Source organism: Lupinus angustifolius, unplaced genomic scaffold, assembly GCF_001865875.1.
Source record: "Lupinus angustifolius cultivar Tanjil unplaced genomic scaffold, LupAngTanjil_v1.0 Scaffold_74_35, whole genome shotgun sequence".
Taxonomy (NCBI): domain Eukaryota; kingdom Viridiplantae; phylum Streptophyta; class Magnoliopsida; order Fabales; family Fabaceae; genus Lupinus; species Lupinus angustifolius.
In genome coordinates this window covers 35,397-46,822 of record NW_017723571.1, presented here as the reverse complement: position 1 = coordinate 46,822, position 11,426 = coordinate 35,397, and the positions used below count along the sequence as shown (strand labels likewise).

The following is an 11,426-nucleotide window of genomic DNA, read 5'->3' as shown; positions in this document are numbered from 1 at the left end:
ATTGTGAATTATGAATTTGATAATCTGCCTGAATTCTGATTGTTTTAATAAGGAAAATTACATTAAAATGAGCATAAGGGGTGCACATCCAATACAAGAGAATCAAAGAGAGATCTTTTTACTAGCTAAGTTGATGAAGTTTTTGGGTCAATACACTAATTAACAAACATAATAAAAGAAAAGTTTACATATGATAAAAACCAAACCCACATCCTGAATTCTAAATTCTTGCTCCTAGACAGAGATAAATTGGTAGTGGGAGCTGTGGTTGGGAGTTTAATACACAATGTATCGGCATTATACTTTTATTGTTAATGGTGTTTTTCTTATTACGGATTTGGCTATTTGGACAGGGTACTGAAATATGGCAGTATCAGAGTTTCTGTTTTTGTATTAGGAACTGTGTGAAATTAGGCATAGATATGGTAAATTGGGCATTGTCCGGGGAGCACCCACATAGCTCGTTTTTTTTTTGCGAGGCAGGGCATACAAATTTTGCCCATTTGCCCGCAAAGTTTGTGGGTATTTCCGTTGGACATGCGGGCGGTCCATAATCATAATTTAAAGAAAAAGTAAGAAACTTTTAAATAAGTTATGATGTAATATGATTTTTAATCTTACAAAAATTACAATCTAATGTGATTTGTTAAACTTCATATAAAATATAAAAAAGTTTGTTAATTTTTTATCTTTACCTACTTTATTTAATTTTATTTAATTTATTATATGATTTTTTTTTTAATTATTCAACAATGCTCATAGGCCGCCGCAAACTCGTTAGCCCGTTTTAAAACGGGAGGCATTGAGTTTTGTCCGTTAAACCAATATGGGCATGCTTGTGCCCGCTTAAATTTTTTTGGACATTTGCAGGCGCGGGCTAAATGGGTCGGGCGGCCCGTTTTGCCATCTCAAAGTCACGTTTGACTTACATTACCAGTTTAATAGAGGACTAACAGTTTGGTTTGGCCCCTAGCTTTTGATGATCTGTGTCTTGGTTTGGAGAGTTCTTCCAAGCTTATATTGTTTGTTGAAATTTTAACCCGATCTGTCTTTTTCATCACATAATTGGAGTCTGTGTTCCTCACAGTTTGAGAGATGACATTGTTATACTGCCACAAAAGGGTCTCTCGTCTTTCTTCAACCTTTGGAATAAGAGCAAGCATATTAACCTATAAGGTCAAAACTGGAGTTTGGCCATTGAAATATTTGGATGATAACCAATGTAGGACTGTAATAGTCACAAGTGAGACACCACATCTTGAATCAAAACTTAAGGCATTAGTTTCATGTCTTTCCTTCTTATAAACTTTTTTCCACTCCTCCCCGCATATCTAATGTGAGATTCATACTTGAATAAACCCAACAATTTGATTCTCGATTTTTATGGCTTTGAGTGCATTGATGTCTAGGAATTAATATTTGAAGTTATTTTGGCAGTGCAGTAGTGTCTCCTAATTATCTCATGGAGTATTCAAAGCCCAATTTGTAACTTGGTGACCTGCACTTGGATTGTGATCTCTTGGAATTTTTTATTTGTTTATCGGTTTATTCGGGTTTGCTTGTTTTCCATAATTTTCCTTGGTATGTTAGAGGGGAGGTAATCAATGACTACTGGAGCAGTGGTTAATTTTTTTGGCCTCAAGCACGATGTCTATGAATTAAATTGTGAAGTTATTCTTTTTGTTAAGGATAGAGCACAATGCGGAAGCACAACATTGAATCAATTGAGAACAAAAGAGAAGCAAGTAAAGGATAAAGAAAATAACACACAAGATTTAACGTGGAAAAACCCCTCAGTGTGAGAGGAAAAAAACCACGGGCGATCAAGAGCAAAATTCCACTATGTAAAAAAGAAGAGTACAAGAAATCCTCTTATAATGATGAGGACAAATGACAATATTTTTTCTCACAAATACTCTCTCAAATGGAACAAGAATTCTCACCAAGAATGCACTCACAATATATGTGTAAATGAAAGAGATGTTGTGTGTTGTGAAGATGATTTTGAAGCTCTCTATATGTGTCCTTTTATAGGCAAGCAAAGTCTTGGTATCTTGGATTCCAAGCATTGGATGCTTGGAAACAAAGCCATAAAAGTGACATAAAATGCCCTTAAAGAGAGCCATAAAATTGTCATAAAATTCTTTTAAGGCATAGTAATGAGAGGCATCTAACAATCTCCACCTTGGCTCGAATTTGATAAGTTGCTCATCGCCAAATAATGCCCCGAAGGGCACTCAAGTGCTGTAGAGACCAACCAAGTCCAAGCAAAGTTGGAACTTGGTATTCGGAAGTGGCTTGGTAAGTATATCTGCTGGATTCTCTGATGTGTGAATCTTTTCCACCATAATTTCACCAATAGCAACAATATCTCGGATAAAGTGACGTTTTATATCAATGTGTTTGGTCTTGTCATGATAACGATTATTCCTGGTCAAATGAATAGCACTTTGACTATCACAAAACACTGTAAGAACACCCTGTATTAGACCAAGTTCATTTACCAAACCTCGGAGCCAAATAGCCTCCTTCACACCCTCCGTTGCTGAAATATATTCTGCTTCAGTCGTAGACAATGCAGCAATGGACTGAAGAGTAGCTTTCCAGCTAATAGCACTATTACAGAGAGTAAAGATGTAACCAGAAAGAGACCTCCTTCTGTCAATATCACCACCATAATCCGAATCAACATAACCTACAACGTCATCAGTTGTAGCCTTGTTTCTGTCAAATACCAAGCCAATACCAGAAGTACCTTTTAGATACCGAAAAATCCATTTTACAGCACTCCAATGATCCTTTCCAGGATTATGCATATATCGACTTACCATGCTAACAGCATATGCTAAATCAGGTCTAGTGCACACCATAGCATACATAAGACTACCAACTGCACTAGCATAAGGAATATGTGACATACGCTCCATCTCTTCCTCTGTATGTGGGCAAAGATCTAAAGATAACTTGAAATGTGCAGCAAGTGGAGTAGAAACAGGTTTACAATTATTCATATTAAACCTTTCAAGCACTCTTTCAATATATTTCTCTTGGGATAAAAACAATTTACCAGCTTGACGATCCCTGTGAATCTCCATACCAAGAATTTTCTTGGCTGCACCTAATTCTTTCATCTCAAACTCATTATTGAGTTGAATTTTCAATTTCCGGATCAAAGACTTGTCACGTGAAGCAATTAGCATATCATCAACATACAGTAACAAGTATATGAATGATTCATTTGGAAATTTCTGGAAATAAATACAGTCATCAAATTGACTCCTGCAATAACCTTGCCCAATCATAAAAGAATCAAACCTCATGTACCATTGTCTGGGAGCTTGCTTAAGGCCATATAATGATTTCTTCAATCGACAGACAAGATGCTCCTTATCAGGAACAATAAATCCTTCAGGTTGTTCCATGTAAATTTCTTCTTCCAGCTCTCCATGTAGAAAAGCTGTCTTTACATCAAGTTGCTCCAACTCCAAATCAAATAAAGCAACAAAAGCAAGCAAAACACGTATAGAAGTATGACGAACAACAGGTGAGAATATCTCATTAAAGTCAATACCTTCCTTTTGATTAAAACCTTTAACAACTAGTCGTGCTTTGCATCTTGGATCTTCAACCCCGGGAATACCGTCTTTCTTCTTATAGATCCATTTACATCGTAATGGTCGTTTGCCTTCGGGAAGCTCTGTCAAAGCCCAAGTACCATTCTTATGAAGACTTTCAATCTCTTCATTCATAGCCACTAGCCACTGTGACGAATCAACACAAGAAACAGCTTCTGTATAGCTGGCAGGTTCAACATCATCATTTACCTCTTGTGCAACTGACAATGCATAAGCAATTAAATTATCACCATCAGTGTATCTAGCTGGCCTTTTAATTAGTCTTCTGGTTCTGTCTCGAGCAATACAATAATCATCTTCTTGCTGATGAATAGGAGAAGTTGTACTGTCATCACAATCAACATAATGATCATCAATGCTAGATTGATTTGTAGAGGAAGATGGAACATCAACATTAGGAACTGTAGGTTTCACTATCAACTCCACCTTCTCGCTAGTACCCTGTAGATTACCTGTACTAGTAGAAGAAGACACAATAGATTGTTTTCCAGAAGATAAAAATGCATCCTCATTAAAAGTCACATCTCTGCTAAGAATTAATTTCCGTGACTTTGCATCAGAATACCATAAGCGATATCCTTTAGACTCAGATGCATAACCAAGAAATATGCACTCAACAGCTCTTGGAGCTAATTTACCATCATTAACATGTGCATAAGCAGGACATCCAAAGATTCTTAAGTTAGAATAATCAACAGGATTACCTGACCAAATTTCTTCTGGGATTTTGAAATCAAGTGCTGAATGTGGAGAACGATTAACCAGGTAACAAGCAGTAGATGCTGCTTCAGCCCAAAATTCACGCCGATGCCATAACCCAGCATTTGAGAGCATACAACGAACTCTCTCAAGTAGAGTCCTGTTCATCCGTTCTGCAACACCATTTTGTTGAGGATTTCTTGGAATAGTTTTGTGTCTAGCAATACCATTTTTTGTGCAGAACTCATTAAAATCACCATTGCAGAACTCTAATCCATTGTCTGTTCTAAGCTTCTTCACTTTCTTCCCTGTCTGGGTTTCAACAAGAGTTTTCCACTTCTTGAAAGTGGAGAAAGTCTCATTTTTATGCTGCAGAAAATAAACCCAAACTTTGCGAGAAAAATCATCAATGATGGTCATCATATAGCGACATCCTCCATGAGAAGGAAATTTAGAAGGCCCCCAAAGGTCAGAATGAATATAATCAAGAATACCTTTGGTACGGTGAGTTGCAGTGGAGAAACTAACCTTTTTCTGTTTCCCAAAAACACAATGTTTACAAAAATCCAATTTACCAATGCCATGTTTACCAAGATGACCTTGTTTGCTTAGAAGGTGCATACCTTTTTCACTCATATGGCCCAGGCGCATGTGCCATAATTTGGTAATGTCATTATCATGCATTGAAGAAGATACAGCTGTTGAACCTGTCACAACAGAACCTTGCAAGACATATAAACTACCAATCCGGTTAGCTTTCAATAATACCATAGCACCTTTCAATACCTTTAGAACTCCACCTTCACCTGAATACCTACACCCGAGAGACTTTAGGGTAAGGGTGCCAAGAGAAATTAAGTTCCGCTTCAAATCTGGAATATAGCGGACATTAGCCAAGGTTCTGACAACACCGTCATGAGCCTTGATCTGAATAGTACCTATTCCTGCAACTTTGCATTGGGTATCATTGCCCATCAAAACAACACCACTGTCAACATGTTCAAAAGTGGTGAATAAGTCCTTATAAGGACACATATGAAAAGTACATCCAGAATCAAGAATCCATTCTGTTTTACTCCTATTATTATAAGAGACAACAGATAAAAGAATATCACCGTCAGAATTGGCTTCAATATTAGCAGCTTCAGAGGATTGTTGAAATTTTCCCTTATCTTGTTTTTCTTGTTTTTTCTTTAAGATAAAACAATCAGGAATGTCATGCCCCGGTTTCTTGCAATAGCGACAAGTTTTGTTGGATTTGCGACCTCTGGATTTGGATCTGAACTTTTTATAATTGGTACTCCCTTTCTCTTGAGTTCTACCTCGAACACTTAAGCCCTCACCCTTGTCCACAGAATTAACTTCAAGATCAAATTTTTCTTTGGACAATAAATTAGATTTAACATCTTCAAAGGATAAGGTATCATTATTTCCATACAACATGATTTCTTTGAAGTGCTTATAGGTAGAAGGTAAAGAGACAACCAACAAAACAGCTTTGTCTTTATCTTCAATATTAATATCAATACTTTGCATATCCATAATAATAGAATTAAACTCATCAAGATGAGTTTGAATAGGAGTACCTTCAACCTTCAACCATACGAATGGTGTATAACCATTCTTTGAGACGAAGCTTGTCTACGAGGCTCTTGGTCATGTATAAAGTTTCTAACTTCAGCCACAAAGCCGCAGCGGTTTCTTCATTGGCAACCTCACGAAGAACCTCCTTCGACAAACAAAGTTGAATTGTTGAAAGCGCCTTTTCATCCAACTCGTCCCATTGATCATCGGTTATGGAAACTGGTTTCTTTGACTTCCCATCTAAAGCTTTCTTTAATCCGCTCTGGATAAGAACGGCCCTCATTTGGACTCGCCAAATAGAAAAGCTAATTTTGCCATCATTTGATTACAAGTATCAATGGTGTTGTTGGTATGAAATTCCTTCCCATTTTCTTCGTGTATCAAGAAACTGATTGTACGTTTTAATTTCAACGGTGTAAATGGTGGATTTATAAGATATATGATCTGATGCAGATAAAGATTACATGCAATCTTGCAAAATTGTGGGTTATCTATTTATGCATTTGGTGGGGCATATGATCTATATCATCTGATCAGAATGTCAGAGGCTTCACTTTTATTCAAGTTGTATAAAAATTTATTATTAATGTAGCTTAGAAGTACCAATCTTATTTGCGAAATATATTTAGTGCTATGCAAGTTTTGCTATGTAGCATTTTGGGATATCACTGTAAACACATGAATTAGTGGAGAGCAAAATTGGTGAAAATGGATTTACTGGGAAATGGTGTCTTGTTAAAAATATTCATCTTTCTGATAAAAGGTTGGATGGTAAAATTCCTAAGGCATTATTAAATCATTAAAGTGGCCCCCTTCCCCCTTCTATCAATTTTCTACCTATATCTTTCACTATTTCCTAATAATGCATAATAAGCATGTTGGTGGACTTGGTTCCCTATCCCATTCAATTGCTCTCCTAAGTTTCTTATGTTTTCATCCATTGCTATGTAAATACTAAGTAAATGTACCAAATGATTGTTCTCTTCTTTAACTCCCAATGATGGTAAATGCCAGAAAGCTATGATTTTCTCTTATATTTTGGGGTGTTTTCCTCTTCTAAAAAAATTCATTTGTTTGTTTCCATTCTCATCCATATGTGGGCTTATATATAGTATTTCAGATGATAAGCCATTCCCTCTCTCCTCATGCAAAATAATGTGTGAGGAAAGAATGTTTTAAATTGTGGTCGCGGTTACAGTTATTACGATTGCCGTCATCGCGATGCGAATTGCAGTTATTGCGGTGTGAATTATTTATATTTTTCACATCGATGCGGTCTAATGTGGCCCGATGCGGTTGCGTTGCGGCCTAATATGGTCAAAATGCGGTCCGATGCGGTTGCGATGCGCCCTATTGCGGTCGCATTACTGTGATCCAGTATCACACCACAATTGCGATGTGATGCGGTTGTGGCGACCACCGCAACCGCAATATTGAGGCTGCATCACGTGATACGGTCCACAATTTGATACACTGACCCATTACCTGTGTCGGAAAACTCTCGTAGACCAGCTATCTTATGGCACTTGAGTTGATTCTTGCTTTAAGCTTGTCTGTGAGAAGTATGGATTGAGTTAGAAAAGACTTTTTTAATTTTTCTTTTTGTTTTCAATTTCTCGTTAACTGTTCTCCCTGTGCAGATTAAAAAATTGAAGGGAAGGCCTTTTGTCAATATTTGATTCTGACTATTTTGTATTTCATTCTCCTTATAACAAAGTAATGGTAGGCTTTATGCTTCAGTCATGCTGGAATTATTTCTCTGTATTTGGAATGTAAACAAAGAAGCATAAAGAAATATGCCATAATGCTGCCTACAATGTCTCTCTACATAACTGACTTATTGATGTATTTCAGCATGTGTAGAAAAGCTTTAGTCAGCTTTATTTCAATGATTTCCTTAGAAAGCCCAGGTTTTTGTGTCTTCTGCTTTAGCCATATCCTATATTGGAGGCATTTTCAATTCAAGGGGCTAATATATAGATAAGTGGTTTTGAATTCTAATGGGTGATATTTCATCATTGTGGGCAACATGACTTTGTGATTTCTCATTTTTCCTAACTTTGACAACCTTCTGGACATAATCAATAATCATATATATTGGATCTTGTTTGCCCAGTAATTAACTTGATTCCTAGTAATCGGTGAGCGTTACTCTCTCTCTCTCTCTTCAATGTACTCTCTACAAATTTATCCTTTTACGTAACAATACAGATTAAGTGGGAGTATATTAGATAAATTACGCTTAACAATTTATATATATATATATTACATATAACAATATGGATGCAAACGAGTATATGTTAATTAATATACAAATTTAGTGTATTTTTGATAGAGACAAAGAATGTCTGGCCAGTAGACAAAAAATGATAAGATACCAAATTTTATGATTACAGCCACGGTTCATATTTACAAGATAGCACATTTGCAAAACCTCCTACTCACGTGGCACCACAACAACAGAAAAGGAAAATAATAACTACCACAAACTATGCAACTGTTGCAAGTTTTACAGTAGGTAACAAGCACCGGAAAAATAAATGAAATAATATCAAATCAAAAGACAAACCATAGTCTAATGATATTTATGTGTTTGGATCATATTGTATAGTGAATGTTGTATTTACTGCACTTGAAGCAGCAAATGACATGGTATTACCCTGACTCTCTGAGGCAGAGGATGATGCACTATATGAAGATGAAGTCTTCATATCATTATTACTTTTTTGTTCTGCAACTTTAAGGTCCTTAATATCTGATATCAACCCTGGTTTTGTTATCTTAATTTCACTAATGTCAATTTCTTTGTTGAGCATCTTAACCACTGAAGACATAGATGGCCTTAGCTTTGGGTTATCTTGAGTGCAAAGAAGGGCAATCTTCAGAATTCTACAAGCTTCTTCGGCATCGAAGAATCCGTTTAGTGATATGTCTACCAGCCTTATCAGTTCCTCTTGCTCATAAAGCTCCCAGGCCTGTAAGGATAGAATATAACATCAGAGTTGTTCCAAAAATCTCATATGATTACAGTTATGTAATTTGGGAATTGCAATTCAAGATTATGAATAAGCCACAAAAATGACTAGAAGATGATTTTGACAACTGATGTTTTCTAAATCTTCAGATATAACAGAGACTTTGGGTAAGCAACTAAACTTAGGTTCTATTTCATGGCTCTCAAGCCTTTTCCTTCCCTCTATTATCCTTCTGAAACTAACTTGCAAAGAAAACGTAAGTTTAGTTGGAAATCCGATACAACTAGGAACATAGGACAATACCTTTTCCAGGATATATTGATCTCCTGTTGGTAAACGTGCATTTGTGTTGCATCTCCCACTGACTATCTCCACAAGGAGGACACCGAAACTGTAAATATCCGCTTTTCGTGTCAACTGCCCCCTTATTGCATATTCTGGTGCCAAATAACCTCTGAAATAAAAGTTAAAAAGACTTAAGTTCTATGCAAAAGTTGGATATTTTAACTTCAAAACTGGAAATGAAATTTGAGGGAATAAGATGTACTATTGAAAGGCTATCCTGAACAAAAACAATATATTACAATGCTCACATTGTTCCTGCTACTCGGGTGCTAACATGAGTCAAGTGTGATGGAATAAGCCTTGCAAGACCAAAATCTGAAATCTTGGGTTTAAGGTCTTTGTCAAGCAGAATATTGCTTGCTTTTATATCTCTATGAACAATATGTGGTCTTACTTCCTCGTGAAGAAAGGCGAGCCCACGGGCAACCCCGATGCATATCGTTGTTCGTGTTCTCCAACTGAACTGGATATCACTGTAACCTCCACCTGCAAGTAAACATAATGATTCAAAAGGAACTGGGGTAAGGTTTAAAGTCTAAATACAAGCCTTTGTTTTCATATTTCCACAGAAAATTTTATCAAAACATGATTCAAAATAGATTTTAAGAGATACAACACAGATAGTTTTCCATATAAAAATTATAATGAATTCATTACCTAGAAGGGTTTGTGCAATGCTATTGTTTTCGAGGTAATTGTAGACTAATATTCTTTGATCTCCTTCCACACAACAACCATACAACTTAACCAAATATTCATGCTCTATTTCTGAGATCACATTAATCTCTGTCAAGAATTCCCTCACCCCTTGTCTTGATTCAGCTGACAGAACTTTTATAGCAGCAACCTTTCCATCTTTCAGCAATCCCTGATCATCCACCGTAACGTTGTTAGCATTTCATTGATAAGGAATGGAATGAGAAAACAATGATCAACCAATTTATCTTATGATGGAAGCAATACTTGAAGTGGTTTAGTTACCTTATAAACAGAACCAAAACCGCCCTCCCCGATTTTATTGGATGAACTGAAATTATCACAGGCATTTCTTAGTTCTTTGTAGGTGAAGATCCTTACATTTTTAAGACCTGGAAGTTCTGTTAACAAGTATAACATATATTTATTAATTCCAGAATACAAAAACATTCCTTAGAGTTGTTCAGAATTAGCAAACTTGAACAAATCCACCTTAGCATTATTATCTTCTGTTATTTATTTGATATATAGAATGTAGTTAAGTTACCTTGATAAATGTCTGGATCTCGTTTAGCTACAGAAGACACCTTCTTACCAAATAATAAAGGAAAACAAGTCATGACTGAATGCAGTATTGGAAGTTGGAACAGAGCTTTTAATATCAAATGGAATCAATGTCTTTAAAGGAAACCTGGCTGAACCATAAAAAATGGTCAATTTCTTGAAGAATAATAAAGTAGAGGAACCAATACATAAGACATGATGATGTTAATGCAAAAATTTCATGCCTTACAAGAGAAGAACAAACTAAATTCATGGCATTCTATACAACAACAATATTGTTGAAAGAGTGTCCTGTCATAAAAACAATTGAGGCATGGTATATGTATCCCAATTCCCAACCTCTAAATTCTAGTTTCACAAACTATTGCTTGAAAGAACAAAGTTTTACATGAAAACTACTCCTTTGAACTATACTCTAGTTTGCTTTTGTTTATACTTCACTTTCTCTAAGACAGCATGGTTTTGTATCTCAGACTATGTTTAGGGGTTAATACTTCTTAATATATTCAGACTGGTTCAATTGGTATAGTTTTTCACAGCTCAAAGTATATTGAAAATAAAGCTGTCAACTGAAATCACAAGCCTAATTACAACATTTAGTAAAGCACTAGAACATAGAAAGCAGAAAAAACAATATAAAAAAAGCCTATAGCTACATAAGAACACTAATCAATATATTTCTAAGGAAACCAAAAAAACAAAACAGAACACAAACATCAATGAAAGGTAACCAAAAGAAAACAGAAGACAAAAATATAATTGAAGGTTTAACAAAAAAGAGGAAGATATGAGTGAAGCAAACCTTTGAAACAAGAAAGGTGGGAAGAAGAAAAAAAATAGAAAAAGTGATGGAGAAGTAGTTGAGAAAGATTGGTTTGGTGAAAAAGGAGTTTGTGTATATTAGTGTGATATGATTGAAGGTGTCAAC

At 35.8% G+C, this 11,426-nt stretch overlaps 1 protein-coding gene across 3 annotated transcripts; it reads right to left on the bottom strand.

The window, feature by feature from the left end:
- Positions 1-8,377: 8,377 nt before the first annotated feature.
- On the bottom strand, positions 8,378-11,426 carry LOC109339397 (putative serine/threonine-protein kinase). 3 transcript variants are annotated; one of them, XM_019576827.1, is made up of 7 exons: positions 11,301-11,426; positions 10,482-10,629; positions 10,220-10,335; positions 9,896-10,106; positions 9,487-9,724; positions 9,197-9,347; positions 8,378-8,893 (listed from the first exon to the last, which is right to left on the bottom strand). In XM_019576827.1, exons 2-7 carry the CDS (start codon positions 10,552-10,554, stop codon positions 8,504-8,506), a joined length of 1,179 nt encoding a protein of 392 aa, XP_019432372.1. In that variant the 5' UTR covers positions 10,555-10,629; positions 11,301-11,426; the 3' UTR covers positions 8,378-8,503. The 3 variants fall into 3 exon arrangements, with proteins under 3 accessions (XP_019432372.1, XP_019432373.1, XP_019432374.1); XM_019576828.1 differs by having other exon boundaries at positions 10,482-10,625; XM_019576829.1 differs by lacking the exon at positions 11,301-11,426 and having other exon boundaries at positions 9,487-9,721; positions 10,482-10,769.